This window comes from Saimiri boliviensis, chromosome 9 (assembly GCF_048565385.1).
Source record: "Saimiri boliviensis isolate mSaiBol1 chromosome 9, mSaiBol1.pri, whole genome shotgun sequence".
In the NCBI taxonomy this organism is placed as follows: Eukaryota; Metazoa; Chordata; class Mammalia; order Primates; family Cebidae; genus Saimiri; species Saimiri boliviensis.
Genome location: NC_133457.1, coordinates 35,752,338 through 35,773,954, shown reverse-complemented (window position 1 = coordinate 35,773,954; position 21,617 = coordinate 35,752,338). Strand labels below are relative to the sequence as shown.

The window sequence follows — 21,617 nt, the reverse complement described above, 5'->3', positions numbered from 1 at the left end:
ACGTTTACTCAATGTCTCCTAAACAATACCAAAAAGTCATCTCTGATTGCTAGTATCAGAATCATCAGAGATGATTTCTCATTTTACTCTGATTTGTTTTAAAGACAACCTAATATTTCTCATATTAACAAATAAAAGCAGCAAATTACTAAATCAGTGAAAGCACTTCACTAAGGGCTGTTCTGCAAAATCCTTCTACCAAACAGCTTGACTACTTAAAAGCACGAGAGGGCATCAACACATTAAGCACGGCAGGGCAAAAACTGATGCTCATCATGATTCCAAATCTTGAAATAAATTTTAAGAAAACAAAAGTTAAATTGTATTTACTGTATTGTTTAATGAGGAAAGTCCACAGTTTATAAGAATATCTGCTCTACAAATATGTATTTTATTTTTGAGATGGAGTCTCGCTCTATCACCCAGGTTGGAGTGCAGTGACGTGATCTTAGCTCACTGTAAGCTCTGCCTCCCAGATTCAAGGAATTATTATGCCTCAGCCTACTGAGTACAGTAGCTAGGATTACAGGCACATGCCACCATGCTCCTCTATAGCTGGGATTACAGGAACATGCCACCATACCCTGCTATTTTGTATTTCTAGTAGAGTTTTGTCATGTTAGTGCCAGGCTGGTTTTGAACTCCTGTCCTCAGGTGATCTGCCTACCTGCTCTCCCAAAGTGCTGGGATTACAGACATGAACCACCATGCCCAGCCTACAAGAATCCTGACCTAGTTCAATATTCTCATGTTACAAACGTGTAAACAGAGTTCACATAAATGTTTATGAAAGCATGTGAGGATTAGAACCATGCATACTTACTCCCAGCTCACAGGAATGTTTAAGCAGCCACAGCTGATACTTTAAACTGCTGGGCACAGTGGCTCACACCTGTAATCTCAGCACTTTGGGAGGCTGAGGCAGGCGGATCACCTGAGGTTAGGAGTTTGAGACCAGCCTGACCAATATGGTGAAAACTCGTCTTGAAAAAAAAAAAAAAAAAAAAAAAAAAAAAATATATATATATATATATATTTAAATATTTAAATATATATTTAAATATATATATATTTAAACTAAGACATTGGGGAATAATTAAAGACGATTAAAAGATATTTTTAGGTTGTGATATAAGCTGATATGAAATATCAAATCTCTACGAACCTCTCTGGGGAACAACCCCTCAAATTCTCAAAATGTATTTTCTAAGAGAAAACACCACGCATAAAGATAATATTCTTTCACTTGAAACCACAATTAACTTCCACAAATTTTAACTATCAGTGTATCAGAAAGTAGAATGAATATTTCAAAACACACTTTTTCTCATGAATCAAAAACCACATGCTGGTGGGTTGCTCTCTAGGTCTTCTATCCTTTCTCCAGAGCACTTTAACAATGTGCTCATGCAAAAAGATAAAGGCACATTAAATAAATGCATAGATTATGATTATACAAACAAGTCATTCTGAAGGCTAACAAGTGAAGGGCAACTGTAGAAAGCTTTCTACTACTGGAAAAACATGAGTTACTCAGATTTAAATTTTTTGGCTAGCTTTTCTCTGTTTAGGAAGTAACTTTATTCACTCCAGCTTTATTAAGGTATTGTTGAAAAACAAAAATTGTACATATTTACGATATATAATGTGATGTTTTGATACATGTACACATTGAGGTTACTAAATCAAGGTAATTCATTATTGATCACCTCACATACTCACCTTTTTTTTTTTCCTTGAGACACAGTCTCACTCTGTTGCCCAGGCTGGAGTGCAGTGGCACTATCTTGGCTCACTGCAAACCCCACCTCCCAGGTTCAGGCAATACTCATGCCTCAGCCTCCCAAGCGGCTGGAATTACCATAGTCACCATACTCAGCTAATTTTTGCATTTTTTTTTTTTTTTTTGAGACGGAGTTTCGCTCTTACTACCCAGGCTGGAGTGCAATGGCACGATCTCGGCTCACTGCAACCTCCGCCTCCTGGGTTCAGGCAATTCTCCTGCCTCAGCCTCCTGAGTAGCTGGGATTACAGGCACGCGCCACCATGCCCAGCTAGTTTTTTGTATTTTTAGTAGAGACGGGGTTTCACCATGTTGACCAGGATGGTCTCGATCTCTCGACCTCGTGATCCACCCGCCTTGGCCTCCCAAAGTGCTGGGATTACAGGCTTGAGCCACTGCGCTCGGCCTGCATTTTTTTTAAGTAGAGATTGGGTTTGGCCATGTTGGTCAGGCTAGTTTTGAACTCTTGGTCTCAAGGGATGTGCCCACTTTGGCCTCCCAAAGTGTTGGGATTACAGGCATGAGCCATGTGCCTTGTACTCACTATTTTTTAATGGTGATGACATTTAAGAATTTAGCAATTTTCAGGTATACATTATTAATTAGCTGCTAGAAAAAACTTTGATATGTACATACATGTAGTACTTTAGCCCTGTAATTTCTCCCTCTGAGAAACTTCCACAAATAACATAGTTGGGCTGGGCACAGTGGCTCACATCTTTAATCCCAGCACCTTGGGAGACTGAGGTGGGAGGACTGCCGTAGCCCAGGAGTTTGAGACCACCTTAGGCAACGATACTGAGACCTGTCTACAAAAAATAAAAAAATTAGCCGAGTGTGGGGTGCATGCCTATAGTCAGTTCCAGCTACTTTGGGAGGATCACTTGACCCCACATCAAGGCTGCAGTGAGCTTTGATGCCACCACTGCACACAAGCCTGGGAGACAGAGCAGGCTGTTTAAAAAAAAAAAAAATTATATATATATATACACACACACACACACAAACACACACACACAAAATTTTTCAAATCCTCAAATTTTCTAAATCCTAAATCAAATGCTATGCACTAGGTGTAACAGCTACCATCTCAAGATAATACTATGTAAAGACAATACAACACAAGTATCAACAGTGATAAAACTGACTCAGCCAAAAGCAATGGTGGTGATGGTAACTGTTAACTTTTACTCTGTGCCAGACATTGTAGTAAAAACTTCAATCTGGATACAGCTGTCTCTCTTTTTTTTTTTTTGAGACGAAGTTTCGCTCTTGTTACCCAGGCTGGAGTGCAATGGCGCGATCTCGGCTCACCGCAGCCTCTGCCTCCTGGGTTCAGGCAATTCTCCTGCCTCAGCCTCCTGAGTAGCTGGGATTACAGGCACACGCCACTATGCCCAGCTAATTTTTTGTATTATTAGTAGAGACGGGGTTTCACCATGTTGACCAGGATGGTCTCGATCTCTTGACCTCGTGATCCACCCGCCCCGGCCTCCCAAAGTGCTGGGATTACAGGCTTGAGCCACCGCGCCCGGCCACAGCTGTCTCTCTTAACCACAATGGTTTATTCTTGAGAATGACTTGCCATAAACTGTTAGGTAAAATAGTATGTTAATAATAATTTTTTTTTTTTTTTTTTTTTTTTTTTGAGATGGAGTTTCGCTCTTGTTACCCAGGCTGGAGTGCAATGGCACGATCTCGGCTCACCGCAACCTCCGCCTCCTGGGTTCAGGCAATTCTCCTGCCTCAGCCTCCTGCGTAGCTGGGATTACAGGCATGCACCACCATGCCCAGCTCATTTTTTGTATTTTTGGTAGAGACGGGGTTTCACCATGTTGACCAGGATGGTCTCGATCTCTTGACTTCATGATCTACCCGCCTCAGCCTCCCAAAGTGCTGGGATTACAGGCTTGAGCCACCGCACCCGGCCTATACATGTAATTCTCAAACTAGGCTAGCTGCATTAACAATGTTTTTATTTTTGAGATGGAGTCCTGCTGTGATGCCCAGGCTGGAGTGCAATGGCACAATCTTGGCTCACTGCAACCTCCTCCACCTCTTGGGTTCAAGTGATTCTCCTGCCCCAGCCTCCAGAGCAGCTAAGACTACAGGCGCCCATCACTATACCTGGCTAATTTTCGTATTTTTAGTAGAGACTGGGTTTTACCGTATTGGACCAGGCTGGTCTCAAACTCCTGACTTCAGGGGATCTGCCTGCCTCAGTCCCCCAAAGTGCTGGGATTACAGGCGTGAGCCACTGTGCCCAGCCAACAATTTTTTTTTTTTGAGACGGAGTTTCGCTGTTGTTACCCAGGCTGGAGTGCAATGGCGCGATCTTGGCTCACTGCAACCTCCGCCTCCTGGGTTCAGGCAATTCTCCTGCCTCAGCCTCCTGAGTAGCTGGGATTACAGGCACGCGCCACCATGCCCAGCTAATGTTTTGTATTTTTAGTAGAGACGGGGTTTCACCATGTTGACCAGGATGGTCTCGATCTCTCGACCTCGTGATCCACCCACCCTGGCCTCCCAAAGTGCTGGGATTACAGGCTTGAGCTACCGCGCCCGGCCTATAAGACATTTTTTGATTAGTGCATATAAAATTATACTGTGGTATGAAGCACTTTTCTCAGAAAAGAAAAAAAGGATTCTTTGCTATTTCACTGCATATTCTAACCACCGAGGATTCATTTGTTTACAAATACCACATAAATGTCTTCTTAAAAATAAATACTCTTTGAGAAGAGAAATTCATTAGAAATCTTTAAAGTTTTTCCAGGTATTTAACGTGCTAAGTGAAAGATGGCCAGCCCTATCATTCAATAAGTATTTACTGAAGAGCTGCTGACCCTAGAGATGCAATACCAAGTAAAGAAGGAAGACAACTCTCTGAGCCTACCCTTGCTAACCTCTGGGCTAACTTTAGACAAAGAATAGAAATATAAATGTCATGCAAACTTTAAACCCCTACAAGCAAGCTAGAACTCTCTAAATTGCTAAATCTCTTGCACGTGATTTCATCAAGAGTGCTATACAGGTAAGAGGCATGAAGTATGGTGAGGCAACAGAGATCCATTTTTTTTTTTTTTTTTTTTTGAGACAGGGTTCTCAACTCTGTCACCCAGGCTGGAATGTGGTGGTGCTGTCTCGGCTTACTATAATCTCTGCCTCTTGAGTTCAAGCAATTCTCCCACCTCAGCCTTAGTAGTTGGGAATACAGGTGTGTGCCACCATGCCCGGCTAATTTTTACATTTTTGTAGAGATAGGGTTTCACCATGTTGGCCAGGCTGGTCTCAAACTCCTGGACTCAAATGAACTGCTCACCTTAGCTTCCCAAAGTGCTGGGATTACAGATGCGAGCCACCACACCACCCAGGGCAAGAGGAATTCTTAAACCAAGTTACTGTTTTTAGGAAGAACCACACACATTACAGAAGAAATCTTGATCTTCTTAATGAATCCAGTATCCACAAATCAAGAGTGTAACATATGATACCCACCTTCAAACACAATCGAATAGAGATGAAAATTTTAAGTGACTGCTTCAGAATAAATAACTCATGTTAGGAGATGTAAACAGTCAAGTAAAAAATAAACAGCTGAAGCCTGGTGCGGTGGCTCACACCTGTAATTCCAGCACTTTGGTAGGCTGAGGCAGGTGATCACTTGAGGTCAGGTGTCCAAGACCAGCCTGGCCAATATGGCAAAACCCTGTTTTCACCAAAAATACAAAAGTTAGCTCGGAGTCGTGGTGTGCACCTGTAATCCCAGCTACTAGGGAGGCTGAGGTTGCAGTGGGTTGCGATCATACCATTGCACTCCAGCCTGGGCCACAGAGTAAGACTCCTTCACAAATAAACAAACAAACAGTTGAAATGCAAAAGAGTTGGCTGGCTTCATTTTTCAGGTAACTTCTACTACATGTCAGCCAAAACGAAAATACATTTTACCTATAAGTTACAGACCTTTGGGGTTTATCATGAAATAGCTCAAACCTTAAAATTCTTAAATGCTTTAGATATACTCTAGTTCCTAAAAGTGAAGAGTTATGAACACAGAGCATGAAAGAACAGTGTCCACAGCTGTAATCATAATGGTACTGTCATACCTCCTGAATAGTATTAACATGGGGTCAGGACAGTGAAAAAGTGTCCAAAAAGGATTAACAGAAATTTGGCCTGGGGCAGTGGCTCATGCCTGTAATCCTAGCACTTAGACAGCCCAAGTCAGGTGGATCTCCAAGGAGACCAGGAGTTCAAGACCAGCCCGGCCAACAGAGTGAAACCCCATCTCTACTAAAAATACAAAAATTAGCCAGGAGTGGGGGCACACGCCTGTAGTCCCAGCTACCTGGGGGCTGAGGCACAAGAACTGCTTGAACCTGAGAAACGGAGGTTGTAGTGAGCCAAGGCTGCAAGACTGTACTCCAGCATGGGCAACAGAGATCCTGTCTCAAAAAAAAAAAAAAAAAAAAAAATAGAAATTTGGATGCAAATTCCCTTTTGTTTTTAAATAGGAAGCTTTATACATAGAAATTAAAATCTACGAAATTCATTAATGAAATCCAGACACTCTAATTGGTGTTAAATGGAGATTATACATAGATACACACATATCAGAAATATTATTTATGATACACTGGATATGGGGTTATATTTTTACTTTAAACATCCTTCTTGAGCTATTATTAAAATAAAATAAACTTAGAAGTGGAGTATCCAAAACAAGATAAAATTTCTAGTCTTAAGCTGGCTCTTGCAAATCTCTGCAGGAATTAAGTTCTATACTACAGTACTTCAGAGTTTTTATTATTTTACTGTTATTTTAGTAAATATTAGTAAAACAATATTTTAGTAAAATAATATTTAATATTTTACTAAAAATTTAAAAATAATTGTCTTAATTAAAAAAAATCACATATGGATGTGCCTTCAGAAAAAAAAAAACCACAAAGGATATCTAATATATCGTGTATTAATATTTTTTAAAATGCCAACACTTCTGACCCGAAATAAAAGCTCCATGATGCTTTCTGATACTCAACCATTAAAAAAAAACATAAAGCATTCTAATATAACATTGTAACAAGATACACAAAGGCCAGGAGGTAGTAGAGTTCTGTAAATTATCTTACTAGAATGGGTTTAAGATTATGAATAACATTCTAAAACGTATTTGCTTAAGAGCACTCACTAAATGCACAGTATAAAGTTTTGCTTCTTAAAGATTCTAAGAAGTTGCCACATGCCAGTTGGTATCTACCTGTTTCATGTATTTCAAAAGTTTGACTTTAATTTTACAATATGGGGTTAAAATATATACATGAATACCTTAGAAAATAGCATTGCTTATATATATATCACTTGCAAAATATTGTGAATCTCAAACTGTGTAGTTCTTCCTACACATCATCTTATTGAAAAGCATCATTTCACAGATAAAACAGAGGCACAAAAGAGGCTATCTTGTCCCACTGTTATATAATTATAGGTTTCTTTGATTAAAGTTAATGTATTTTTTTTAAGAGATGTGGTCTCATTATGCTGCCCAGGCTAGACTTGAACTCCTAGGCTAAAATAATCCTCCTGCCTCAGCCTCCAAATACCTGAGGCTACAGGCATGCACCATCACGCCCAGCTAAAATTCAATTTTCGCATTTCACGTCTTCTCTTGACAATACTGCACTGTTTGTTGTCCCCTTTTTGCCCTGCATCTTACCTTCCCCTCATGTCTGTCCCACCATAACCACCTTGTGCAGTGCCTACTCTTTCCCTTGTTTCATCTTTTTATCCAGGTTCCATTCTCCTGTCATGTCCCTTTCCAATAATCACTTTTTCTCTTCCTTCAGCTTAGGCGCATTCTTACATGTACATCTTAGCAGGGAGCACCTGTAACCACAAGTACCTGGGAGGTTGAGGCTGGAGGCTCACCTGAGGCCAGGAGTTCAAGACCAACCTGGAAACACAGCAATACTCTGACTCTTAAAAAACAAACAAAAGCCGGGCGCGGTGGCTCAAGCCTATAATCCCAGCACTTTGGGAGTCCGAGGCGGGTGGATCATGAGGTCAAGAGGTCGAGACCACCTTGGTCAACAAGGTGAAACCCCGTCTCTACTAAAAATACAAAAATTTGCCGGGCATGGTGGTGAACGCCTGTAGTCCCAGCTACTTGGGAGGCTGAGTCAGGAGAATTGTTTGAACCCAGGAGGTAGAAGTTGCGGTGAGCCGAGATAGTGCCATTTGCACTCCAGCCTGGGTAACAAGAGCGAAACTCTGTCTCAAAAACAAACAAAAAACAAAAAACAAAAAACTTTCCTGGCAGGATGGCATGCACTCGTAAGCCCAACTACTTGGCAGGCTAAGGCAGGAAGATAATTTGAGCCCAGAGTTTCAGGCTGCAATTTGCAGTAAGGTATGATCCTGACACTGCATTCCAGTCTATATAACAGCATGATCCCATCTTTCAAATAACAAAAAAAGTACATCTAACAGTATTTAATTAATTTGACAAGTATAAATTATTCACAAATAGTTCAGTTATATAGATCAGGATTTAAGGTTGCCTTTTTTTTTTTTTACTATTCGTTTTAAACCAATATAACTGAGCACAAATATGTACTGGATTAATTTGAAGAAGCTTCTAGTTGTCAGCAAGAAATGATACCGGATCAAATCTTATAACTTGAAACACTGATTCCACTCATGTTTTTAACTGTATTTTAGCTACAATATAACCACATGGAATTAACCAAACAATCAAATGTAAAAAGACATCGTTTCAACAAAGATAAAGGCAAGTTTTAAAGCTTAAGGTCAGCTGAATAACTCTTTTCTTCATTCTGTGACTTTTTTTAGCTATTCATAATCACACAATTGGAACATCAAAATATTTTCTGTCAACGTATGATTTGATTAAATGAAGCAGGGAAAAAAAAAAATCTCACCCCCAATGGTACTCTCTTGAAATTCATGAAACTGGCCTTTCACAAAACGAAGCACTAGGCTTGATTTGCCAACAGCAGACTCTCCCAGAAGTACTAGTTTGAACTGGCATATTTTATTTCCAGTATTTGGCCCGTTGGGTCTTGTTGCACCTCGATTAGCCATGTCCAAATTTGAAATAAATCCCTAATTTCAGACTCTTCAATGAACTTCCAGAATTCAAGGGGTCAATCTTCTTCTTTCTGGAGGTAAAGAAACCTGTAAAGAAACAATTATGAAGTAAATATACAAATCAGTAAAGCAAATTTACTATTAATCACTTTAAATTTTGCCTATAGCATATTATGATTATTTTAAACTCTACTAGACCTTCAATGTTCTTTAGATTATGTCGCTATCTTTTATAGGAAATTTAAAGGTATAGGATTTGAACTCAAAATCACTTTTTTTTAAGGCTAACCTCAAAGCTTCAACTTTGTGCTAGGCAGTACTTAAGTACTTAACTTCTCAACAATCCTATAAAATGAGATATTATTACAATCCTTATAAATGAGGAAGCAAGCACAGAGATGTGAAGAAGCTTAATTGAGGTCACAGAGTTACTATGACAGAAGTGACACTGAGCTGAGTTTCAAATCCAGGGAACCTGAGAGATGACTCAAGAGTTCAAGTTCTAGAGCCAGGCTACTTGGGTTAACATTCTTTTGAGAAAAATTATGTTATTAATAACTGGGAAGCTTTTAGAACAGATCCCAGAATTTACTATTATTTGAAGTCTTCTGTTAAACAATGCTTAATGGTAATTTGGACAACAAATATTTTCTGTCACCTGGGTTTGTGTGCCTAATGGTGGAAAGACTTAAAACTGTTTCCTCATCTGCTCAAGTATACCATACTTAGAAATGCTAACAGTTGTTTTCTGTGTGGTGGGATTATTACTCTGTTTATTTACTTACACTAACTGTAACTTTTTTGTAGTTTGTGGACGAACAATATGCATGCCATTTTTTATAAACTTTAATTTTTTTGAGAAAGGGTTTTGCTCTCTCACCCAGGCTGAAGTGCAGTGTCGCGGTCCCAGCTCACTGAAACCTCAACCTCCTGGGCTCAAGCACTCCTCTTCCTCCTTTGTAGCTGTGACCACAGGGCACTCAGAACCATGCTGGGCTAATCTGCCGGTACAGACATTATCCTGCTAGGTTGTCCAGAATGATCTAGAACTTCCAGGCTCAAGCAATCCTCCTGCCTTAGCCTCCCAAAGTGCTGGGATTACAGGTGTGAGTTACCATGCTCAGCCTGCAGGCCATTATTTTTTATTTAAACAACACATTAAAAAAAACTAGCCAGAATGGTGACTTCTAAGTGTTATCATTATCTAATAATGCTAACTTTTAACCTCTAAGGAATTAGCGAATATTTGAAGAACTTTTTTCAATCCACTCAAACCAATGTTCACAGTTTCCCTCTATCTTTAATCAAAATCCAAATATATGCTAATATGTTAAACCTGATGATTCCTTCTCTAAAAACCCTGCTATATTTCATTTAGCTACCTCATATAAGAAATATGCCTTTTGCACCAGAGACAGGGGCTTACACCAGTAATCCCAACACTTTGGGGGCGAGGTAGGAGGATTGCTTGAGACCAGCCTGCACAACATAGTGAGATCCTGTTTCTATATTAAAAACAAAAAACAAAAGAAATATGCCTTCCTCATGAATTGAGTTTATAAGAAACGCTCTTCATAATGAACTAACATATCCATGAGGTGTTAAGGCAATAAAATTGCCTCCCTGCCTTAACTAAACACTAGCTTTTTAGAGTCCTTATCTTTTACCATTACATACTGAAATATTTAAAGATACAATGTCTGAGTTGCTTCCAAATAACAAGGTATAAATAAAAATGCCCCCTCCCCCCCCCACACTAGATTTGGGGGTCTAATCCTGGCTACACCAATTTCCACCTGGGCAAACTCTTTAATTTCCAAGTCTCTATTCCCATAGTATCTAACTTGCATAGCTGCTGTGAGAATTAAATGAAACAATACATGTAAATAATCTCTAATACAAACAGTAGGGATTGAAATTGCCAATAATGTGGTCCTTTGATAAGAAAATGATAAAATATCAATAGAACATCATATATACTGCAAATGCACCAACACATCTTTAGATATTACACACGCAGTATCAACTGAAACATTTTCCATTTATCCTTTTAACTACTAAAGAAATTATTTATCAGGGACAGTATGCTCCAAATTTCTAAGGTACTTCCAAAATTTCAGGGACACGAGACTCCCACTCTCCCACTAAGAAAAAAAGAAATCAAAATCAAACAAGATTCTGATTTCACTTGGACTTTTAAGGTTCAAAGCTACTCAAATGTGGTTACTCCCTGTCCCAGCCCCCCCCCCACTGCCCCACCAGCCCCCCACCCCCGCCCAGGGATCTCAAACAGGAAATAATAGTAAAAATACACTTAGCCTAACACTAAGGTTAAAAATTACGTGCATTCATTTGTATTCACTTCTTACTGAAACTCGTTTCGCAAAACAAGAATCTTGCATAATACACATTTGTAATCTTTTGAAAATAACTTATTCATTCTATAGTTAAAATCCTTCTAAGGGTTCTTTAATCAAAAAATTTACTGCCTTGATTTGTGCGGGGCACTGTTCCATGTACTTTGCTTACACAAATGCTGCGTTATCATTTCCATTTTACTTTAGGAATAAAGTTTATTATGAGCAATCCTGAGTATTCCCAGAGGTGCAACTGTTTTGTCTCGTTCCGTGTAAGGCAACAACTGATTGAACGCCTTGATTCCACTAAAGCAATAACAAAAACTAAATATGCGAACTATGACGTTCAGAACTTCAAAGTTTGGAAGTCTCAGAAGGTCAAGCAGCTTCCAGGGAAGACAACATCAGAGCAACTTTCACGGTGTCTACACAGTGAAGGAGTTCAGCGGTCCTGTTACCCTGAATCTGTTTAAAGCTATAGTTCACTACCTTCCGTATACAGAAGACGCGAGTCTCTAGACAGGCCATTCCGACAAGCCCCCCACCCCTCCACCACCCGTCTTTGCAAGTTGAAGGGAGGCGGAGCTCCCCACACTGGCACCTGCGGCAGGCCCGGGCTCCCGCTGGGAGAGCACTCGAGTAGCTAACAGCCAACTCCAGATCGCCTGGATAAGCGGCACTTGCCAGGTCCCTTGGCCTTTCCAACCTCCTCCCCCAAACCTGGCTGGCTTTGACCGAGACCCCCAGAACTGCCAGGGCAGGGAGCAGGCGGAACCGCGGCCTCCAGTACACTTTCCACGGCGCCATCTTGAGAAGGGAAAGGGTGACACCCGTGGCTCCCTCAGTCAGTCCCCAAATCCCGGTCTCCAGATCCCCCTGAGGATGAGTCACCAGGGCTGGCAGAACAAGACGCCGAGTCCGAGAGGTCTCCGGTCCAGGACACCGGTGCGCGTCAGGGAGAAGGGGCGGGGGTCTCGGTGCCGGCGGGGCCGCCGACAGGCGGGGGACCGCGGATCCCCGGAGGTCCAGGCCCGCGGGCGCAGGGGGAGGGGCGGGGCGGTTACCTGAGACAGCAGCGAGCGGAGCTGCGGGGCCGAGGCTTCCTGGCAGCAAGGCCGAGGCGCGGCCCGCGGGACGAGTGTGTCTACGGCGGCGGCGGCGGCGGCGGCGTCTGCTCTTCGCGCCGCTCCCCTCACAGTGGACCGTGCGGGGCTCCTGCCGTGGTGCCGCCCCTGTCGGGCTCCGTCCCCGCCTCTCGCCGCTCCGCCTTCCTCTTCCCTTTCTCCTCCTCCGCCTCCTCCGCCGCCGCCGCCGCCGCCGCCGGCGCTCGAGGTCCGACTAATTCTGCCTCCTCCGCCCTCTGCCTCCTCCCCTCAGGCCGGCCGCCGGCTCCTTCACGAACCAAAACACAAACACTCCGGTCCCACCGCTGGAGCCACTTCCGCTGCCCGCTGTCGGCCCCACCGCCACGTCGCCGCACGCACGAACTACGCCGCTTCGTCACTTCCCGTCACCGCCAGCCCGCCCTCTCCGTCCGCCTCCCCGCCCCCTCCCGAGCCCCTCCCCGCCCTGGTTGGTTCGCGGGGCGGGACGAGGCGGGATGTCACGTGACCCTGCGAGAGGCTCCGACCCGCTCTGGCCGCCTTCTTTCCCTTCCCCCGCCGCAGATGCGCGGGGCCGCGCCCTCTCCAGCGCCATTGTTAGCTGGGTGGGGGTCTTTGGGCTGCAGGCGGCTAGGGGTGGGGAAAATTCCTTTACTCTGCTTTGGGGGAAGACCAAAAGAACTTGTGCTTTGGTTTTTTCGTGTGTGTGCCCAGCCCTTGTGGGAGCAGCGAGGTTCCCTCACCCCAATCTGGCGCCTTTGCGGTGAGGCTTTGTTAGAGGACCCTTAGGCGTCTTGACTCCACAGAACCTCTCCCCTCAAAATGTCCCTGGCGTTGGGTGGGTCGATAAAGCTTGGTAAATCGCACTTACACCGAGGAGGAAGAGAGCACCCTCTCTATCCCAAAAGCCGCCTTTAGGCACGTAACAATAAGTCGCTTCCGCTGAGAGTTTACCTGGTTTGGGTAGGGGGCGGGGAGGGTCTAGCTTTTATTCAGAGTTTCTTTTCGCTCTTTACTGTACTAAACGCTTTACAGGAATTATTCCACTGAATTCTTACACTAGGAGTCTTTCATTCTGAAACTAACTTGTTAATCGCCTGTTCCCTACGTTCGAATTTTAATTCCCCTTAGTGGTCCTCACAGCCCAGTGCCTGGCAGCCAAGTCTTCAGTCCCAGCGATGGATGTTTTACAGGTAAAGAATTGGAGGCAGAAGAGGTTAACTTGTCCGAGATCACTGCTGTGTGGTGCCGAAGCCGAATCCTAATCTGCGGATTGGCTCCAGAATGTGAGTTGCTGAACACAGTTCTGGTGAGACAACCCAAGACGTTCGTTCCCCTCCACGGGGCTCCTACTGTATATGTGCTTTTGTTGAATTCCACACCACAGTCAGTCTCTGGCGAGGCTTCTGCCCCACCCCCTCCCCAGCCCCTGCCAAAAAAGTTGTTTTGGTAATTTGGTAGAATAATATTCAATTGATTTTCCCTCGGAATAAAGGCTACTTTTCAGTTTGCAGTTTACAATGTATAGCTCTGTTGTGAGGGCGAGAATATTGTCTTTGAAGTGTACCGGGTTAAGGTATTCTGTGGGTGTGCATTGTGCCATGAAGATGATTTGAACTTTGAACAGCCAGTCTTTCATAGTAACTACCCAGTTGCCTGAAGAACGTAATGTGTCACACGTAAATTGTACCTGTGGCGTTTTATCCACAAGGAGTTGTTCCAATATGAACTATTAGTCATGGTAATAGCTCTTGGACAATCCCAGGAGCAATCAGGAAATAGGATATGTCACATCAGTTTTGTCATGTGAACAGCATGCCCAAAACCAAACCTATTCCACTCCAAACCTGCTTCTGCTTAGAGACTGGCATTAACATCCTCCCAGTCATCCAGACTTGGAAAGGCAGAATCATCTCCAAGTCCTTCTCCTCACAAAGTGTTGTCCATTGTATCAACAAATTATGTAATCCCCAAATTTGAGGTCTAATCCCAACACCTGGTGCATGGTAGTGTTTCTATAAATAAACTGGAATTAATGCATACTGCTGCTCTTTCTGTCCATTCTTTACACTTTAGCCAGTCACTCTGCTAAAAAATGTTCTATGGTATCTCATTACTTGCCAATCTAAAGTTCTTTTAACTCTAGTCCCAACCCATGTTTCGTTCATTCTATTTCTATAGAATCCGTCTCACCAAACTCTTTATTTGTCCCCTAACCACACGTATCTACTCTGTGTTCCCTGAACATTGCCTGTGTGTTGCCATCTTGGTATCTGATCACTTTATTCCCTCCACCTAGAACACCATTATTGCCCATAACTGCTGTTTTTATCTCAGCCAGGATACCAGTTCCTCTGGACAGCATCTGCAGATACTTCTACTGGATTTAATTATTTTTTTTTTTCTGTAATTTCACAATACTTTTCCTTAGTCTCTATAATAACTGTCTTAAAATCTGCCTTATTTTAATAGTTAATCAGCACCTGAACTTTTCTCCTTAGCCTTTCACTGCATTATAAGGTTTTTAACGGTTGGGACCATCACTTACTCATTTCAGCCCTTCACAGAAGACTTTTGATTACCATAGTAGGGACCCCCAAAGTATTGGTGAACTTAATTATGTTTAGAATGGTGAACATTAGACTAAGAAGACCTCACAACTAAAACATTGGATGCTGAAATTTATAAATTGCAAAAAAACCTCCCTATTTCATCGTTTCAGTATGTTGCTTCCTCACTCATTTCTGTTTGATTTTGTCTTCACCTCCTTCATGAATACATCTCACAATATTTTACAGTTTAGTCATAATGTTTGCCTGGAAGAGTGCTGCCCCAGTGGCTGGCACTTTTAAAGATCTAGTAGTAATTTTAGAGAAATTGAAATGCCACAGTAAAGCTCTGTTGTTGTACTGCCACTTGCAATATGTCTGTGTTTTCTTTTTCATGACCCCAGATAACTGAGGAGGAGTGATACTGTACTTGTATATATTTTAGTGTCAAATGTAGAATCCTATCAGTTGATAGAAATTGTTAAGGAAGCTACAAAATGGATAAATAATCATAAAGACTTAAACATTGTCTTTAGTGCTCATACTGCCCTCAAATCTCTAAATACTCAATCACAAATTCCCAGTGGCAGGTGTCTCCCAACCATTCACAGCACCCATATCCTTTTCCATCTCTTCCAGGAAATCTGTCCTCCCTTGTGTAGCTGAAGAATGAATCTTTGAATAGATGATAATGAATGGTTTCATTTGCTTTTAATTGGAACTATCTGGAGACAATTCAAAATTTTTTCTGGAGACAAACCAACGGTAACTCTAACATTGGCATGGTAACAAGTTAGTGAATAAAAGGCTGTGAAGCTCGAGCTAGTCATGTTTGAAAAGCTTGTGCCTTTGGAGAATATCATTCAGGCTTCAGCTCAATGTCATCTACCTACAGGACTTATAAGTCCACTAATTCTGAAGTGCTTTCTTTAACATAAAAGCAGTCTGTTGTCTTCATGTCTTCTATATCTTATCAAATAACACTTGACACTATTTGATAAGATATTATGCATTCCACTTGATGGTTATCTATCCCTACTAGAGTATAAGCTCCATGAGATAGGGATTGGGTTATATAGTCGGTCCATCTGCTGGTGATTGGTTCTTGGACGCTACCCTATTCCGCTAACATGTGGGTACTAAAATTTGCAGATACTCAAGTCTCACATAAAATGGTGTAGTATTTGTATGTAGGCTATTCTGTATGTTTTACATCATCTTCAGATTAGATTACTTACAATACCTAATACAATGTAAATGATATGTAAATAGTTGTGTTTTTTTCAATTTGTATTATTTTGTATTGCTTTTTTTTTTTTTTTTTTTTTTTTTTGGAAATGGAGTTTCACTCTTGTCGTCCAGGTTAGAGTGCAATGGCACGATCTCCGCTCACCACAATCTCTGCCTCCCAGGTTCAAGCGATTCTCCTCCCTCAGCCCCCCGCCCCCTGAGTAGCTGGGATTATAGACATCTGCCACCACATCTGGCTAATTTTGTATTTTTTAGTAGCGATGGGGTTTCTCCTTGTTGGTCAGGTTGGTCTCAAACTCCCGACCTCAGGTGATCTGCCTGCTTTGGCTTCCCAGAGTGCTGGGATTACAGGCGTGAGCCACCACGACTGCCTTTTTTTTTTTTTCTTTCTTTTTTTTTTTTTTACTCAAATGCTTTCTGCAGAATACAGAAGGCCAACTGTATTCTGTTGTATTCCCAACACTGAAACAAAATGGGGAGGGACTCAATACCTTTTCGTAGAATGAATGAATGAATTGAATGAGCCCTTATACAAAGTTACCTTGGTTTACACACTGCAAAGTCATTTAAAGGATTTATGGCTGGGCACCGTGGTGCGTGCCTTTAGTCCCAGCTACTTGGGAGGCTGAGGCTGTAGGGTGTCGGCACTAAGTTCGGCATCAATATGGTAACCTCCCGGGAGCTGGGGACCACTAGGTTGCCTAAGGAGGGGTGAATCAGCCCAGGTCTGAAACGGAGCAGATCAAAACTCCTGTGCTGACCAGTAGTGGGATCGCGCCTGTAAACAACCACTGAGCTCACACATCAGGCTACTTTTTTACTTTCTGGGGCACAATGGCTCATGCCTGTAATCCCAGCATTTTGGGAGGCTGAGGCAGGTGGATCACCTGAAGTCAGGAGTTTGAGACCAGCCTGGCCAACATGGTGAAACCCCATCTCTACTAAAAAAAAAAACCTCTTATTTTTTTTCCTAACATATTATGATGAACATTTTCAAACTGTTGAAGATGAGAAACTTCAAGGCAAGATTCATGATGATTCATGATGACAAACAGAAGATTCTTTCAGGTATAATGAAATTATTAACTGGCTGTAGATAAGAATCAGGATGTTGAGAAGGAAGAATTTGAAAATCAGCAGAAAGAGCTGGAGAAAGTCTGCAATCCCATCATTACCAAACTAGCAGAGTGCAGGAGGAATGCCTAGAGGATTCACTGTTGGTAGATTTCCTCCTTCTGCTGGTGCTTCCTTAGAGTCCACCACTGAATAAGCCAACCCAAGTATAGATGTAGCATTGTTCCACACACTTAAAACATTGAAGGACCCAAATGTGTAGCAAATTCTATGGCAGATTTTTTTTTTTTTGATCAGTCAATGCAGTTTAATTTTTCCCAGTCAAAATTTGCCCCCAAAGGCCTGTAACCTCATAAAAAAAAGAAGTGCTGAGAAAGTAAGCCTTTAAAGGAATTGGAGAGATTATTCCAAAATGGGGCAGGAAATTGAGTTGGCTTCATGAGGAAGGTGGTATTTGAGAGATGTAGGAAGATGGCTGAGTCAACAGGGGCGGTGGGCCTTAAACTCCTGTAGAGGAGATACAACCAAATCTGTAACACAAAGTTGGAAGGTGTGAGTGTCATCTATGCCAGTTCAATATCAATTGTTCAGTTCTACAATGATTTATCAAAGCTGCTTTTAGAGGCTTGTGTAACTCACATCCCTATCGAGATATGGAATATTATCATGTCCTTTCCTAGTCAATGACAGCCCTTCCTCCTTTCAGAGTTGGCTTTGAGTTTAAAAGGGTAGGATTTGGGATGTGTGAAAATAGACATTCCAGGTGGAGGGAACCTAGGTGGCTCCCTCTCTAGCAAAGGCATGAAGGCAGGTAATTAGGTAGGGACACAAAAATGTTAGTAAACAAGCTTGGATGACTGTCCTTCAGCCTACCATCTCTGTCCCTACTAAGCTCCGTCTTTTTGGGTCAAAGCATGAAACACTGAAGTAGAGAGGAGTTGAGTCAAGGGACTGTCAGGCCCTCTGGAGCTAACGGTCTTCAGGGGAGGAGGAGAGAGAAGCACTGACAGTCACAATTCAGTGTAACAAATGGTGAATGTTATCTTCTACCAGGGTCAGGACTATAACCAAGGGAAGGGCAGAAAATTAGGTAAAACACCACAAACATGCCACAAAAGTTTGTTGTATGTGTGAATGTCAGAGAGAGAGAATTGATAAGGTGAGTGACTCAGACTCTTGGTACTGGAGGAGCTCAAAGGAAAGGAGAGAGGAGCATTTACCAGCCATGAAAAGTTTCTTGGAGGTAAAGTCCTAAGGGATGTTGACTGTTAGGTGTGGTAGACATAAAGATGTTTCAGTATAAGATAACCGAAAATGTGAGTCAAGCAGGGACATTGGCTCATGTAATTGATACGTCTAGAATTATGTGAGTTTTAGATATAGGTTGATCAGAGCTTTGGTCCTGATGATCTCAGTGCTGTCCTATTTTGTGTGTGTTAGCTTTGTCTTCAGGATACTTCTTCGTGGTCACACTATGGCTGTCTGTGGCAGTTTAAAAATTGAGCTGCTATAGTAAATTCTTGGGCATCTCAATACTTGAATGTGGAACATGTGCACGTGGAAGGAAATAACATTGTATTTTATAAGCACTGTATTGTAAATGGACGATGCAATGTCTTAAATAAAACTATTTAAATTTGGCACCATAAAAAAAGAACTCAGGAGAAGAATATTTATATTAAACTTCTAGAAAGTTGTAGAAAATAGTTTTTTTTGCTTTTGTTTTTGTTTTTGTTTTTGTGACAAAGTTGTGCTCTGTGCCCAGGCTGGAGTACAGTGGTGCGATCTCAGCTCACTGTAACCTCTGTCTCCCTGGTTCAAGTGATTTTCTTCCCTCCATCTCCTGAGTAGCTGAGACCACAGGTGAGCATCACAACACCTAGGTAATTTTTGTATTTTTAGTAGAGATGGGTTTTTGCTATGTTGGCCAGGCTGGTTTTGAACTCCTGATCTCAAGTGATCCTCCTGCCTTGACCTCCCTAGCATATTTTACTCACCTTTTAAATTTTTAATTATTTTTTAAAATTATTTTGAGACTGAGTTTTGCTCTTGTCAGCTAGGTTGGAGTGCAGTGGCATGATCTTGGCTCACTGCAACCTCTGCTTCCAGGTTCAAGCGATTCTCCTGCCTCAGCCTCTTGAGTATCTGGGATTACAGGCGCTTGCCACCATACCCACCTAATTTTTCTAGTTTTGGTTGAGATGGGGTTTCACCATACTGGCCAATCTGGTCTCTAACTTCTAACCTCAAGTGATCCTCCTGCCTCAGCCTCCCAAAGTGCTGGGATTATGGGTGTGAGCCACTCTGCCTGGCTTAATGCAGTTCAAATTCTAAGCCATGTGTTTTATATCTATACGTGTAGAACATGACAAATATTTATCAAATATACTTTCATTAAAATCTGAGAGGTGAAACCTTAATTTAAAGAAAATCTGCTTAAAAACAACACAGTTTTAGTTTGTCGCATTATTTTAAAAATACAATATGGCTTATTGTGTAGCATATCTCAAATTTTAAAATATTCACTTTAGATGTGATTTAAAGTTTAGTTATTAAAGTATAAATGTTCTCAAGGACTTTAAGATGTTTTTATACCACAGTTGTTATATAACATTTCCAGAATTTAAAGTCCTTTTTTTAGCACTAAAATAACTACATGCAGATTGGAGGTACTTGGATAAGGAAGGACCTAAAAAAAGTGATCATCATCAAAAAGTGTATTTGTTCATCATCACCAACATTAAGAGGCCAATGGCCAGGAAGAAGCCAATCGCTGACACCATCCTAAAAGGTCTGTGTTGCTTGAGAAACCAGAGAAGTTGGTGAACATTTGATCTAGCGTCCAAAGCCACATCACTTAAGTTTTCTTGCCCTCCAAATCTAGTAAAGAAAAAGAGAGAGGAAGCAGAGTTGGAAGTGAAGATGGGGAGAGAAGAGAGAGAGGGAGAAAGGAGAGAGGACAGGCATGAGACAGAGACACAGAGAGGGTGGGGGGAGAAAGAGGAGAGGAGGGGAGGGGAGGAGAGGAGAGAGGAGGGGAAGAGAGGAGAGGGAAGAGAATGAGACGTGAACTGGGATCCCTCCCAGGAGGAATTGAGCGCCAAGCCCCGCCCCTGTTTCCCAGGTAACCGGATAAACAGACTCCGTCTTCTGTGAACCTGGCTGGGTGTGAAGAGGCAGGCAGGCGGGAAGCAGTGGGCAGGGAGTCCGAGTGAGGTGGTGCTCTTTCTTGAGAGTGGGTTCCCTAAGGGATTGGAAACATCCCTCGAGCCAGGTACAGCTTTCCCCTTAGAGATGAGTGCTCTTGGAGAAATGAGAGTATTTGGGGGTCGAAATCGTCCCTGAACATGGAGATTGGACACCCCCACGAGGGAAAGGATGATTTAGGAGGCAGGAGGGTCATCATGGGAACAAAATTTCCCATGGAGTTGGGGATCAGAGTGGGATTAGGAAAAGAAGATTCCCAATGCGGGCAGAGCCCTGTGCTTAGTAATAAATATGAGGGAAGTATGGCATCACCAGAAACAAAATTTCCATTGAGCAAGGGGCTTGAAATGGGATTAGAAAGACAGAATATTTCTAGGACTCCCATGCAGAGGGGTAGTTTAGGAGTTGACAGTGTCTCAGCCTCACAGGGAACAAAATTTTCTCTGTTGCCAGAAAGAATGGGGTTAGAAAATGAGAGTCTTCTTGCAGGATGTACCCATGAACACAGAATACAGCCTCCTCTGGGCAGGGTGTGTGGAAGTCCACAGGCTATAGGGAGCAAGAGAGCTCCTTTGGCTAGTGGCCCTGAAGGGGTAGAGGAATTAGTGGGAAAGCCTGCCTTGGGTACGGAACCAAGACAAGAAGTGCAAAAAGAGTCCACCTGTGTTGTGATAAAACCCAGCACAGAGATTAAGCCTCCTGTGGAGGTAGACATTGGACTACCCCAAGCAGAGGAGCTAGATGAGACCAAGAATTCAGAGCCCCAAATGGGCTTGGTGATAGAACCTCCCCAATGCCAGTTTGCCCAACAACCTGAAGAGAGAATGGAGGCTGAAAACTTTGAACCAGGAGTGGAACCTCCAGATCGCATCAGACCCATATACTCTGGGAAATTTTTTGATCGGACACCTTGTTGGCCAAGTGTAAGTTTTTTTTTTTTTTTTTCTACCACTTTCCCTGGGAGCTAAACTATGTATAACCATGTCTTTATTGAGATGATAAAGTGATGAAACTTGTTTTGGTTTGCAGAGACAAATCACAAAGATTTCATGAGATTCCTATATTTCTTGCTCCACTAGACTCTGCAGATGTTACTTAGATTTCTGATTCTCTGCTTCCCTTCTTAGATGTCAGCTTTGTTTTCTGTGCACACCAGTGGTTTGTTCTGATTTCTTTCTCTTTT

General features: G+C 42.3%; 2 protein-coding genes across 12 annotated transcripts in view; one reads left to right on the top strand and one right to left on the bottom strand.

Annotated features, from left to right (window-relative positions):
• RAB5A (RAB5A, member RAS oncogene family) overlaps positions 1 to 12,740 on the bottom strand; it is a 39,115-nt gene extending 26,375 nt beyond the window's left edge. Inside the window, exons 1-2 of one of the 2 annotated variants that reach the window (XM_039480230.2) lie at positions 12,315 to 12,740; positions 8,725 to 8,980 (exon numbers count right to left, since the gene is read on the bottom strand). In XM_039480230.2, coding sequence (XP_039336164.1) covers positions 8,725 to 8,887 — 163 coding nt within the window. In that variant the 5' untranslated portion in view covers positions 8,888 to 8,980; positions 12,315 to 12,740. Of the gene's footprint in view, positions 1 to 8,724; positions 8,981 to 9,773; positions 11,103 to 12,314 lie in introns of those variants that run through there. The other variant, XM_074405718.1, reaches the window with a different exon arrangement.
• Positions 12,741 to 12,835: 95 nt separating this feature from the next.
• EFHB (EF-hand domain family member B) overlaps positions 12,836 to 21,617 on the top strand; it is a 56,163-nt gene continuing 47,381 nt past the window's right edge. The window contains exons 1-2 of one of the 10 annotated variants that reach the window (XM_010335637.2): positions 12,836 to 13,116; positions 13,485 to 13,662. In XM_010335637.2, coding sequence (XP_010333939.2) covers positions 12,851 to 13,116; positions 13,485 to 13,662 — 444 coding nt within the window. In that variant the 5' untranslated portion in view covers positions 12,836 to 12,850. Of the gene's footprint in view, positions 21,358 to 21,617 lie in introns of all 10 variants that reach the window. The other 9 variants (XM_039480224.2, XM_074405713.1, XM_074405714.1 and 6 more) reach the window with 9 other exon arrangements.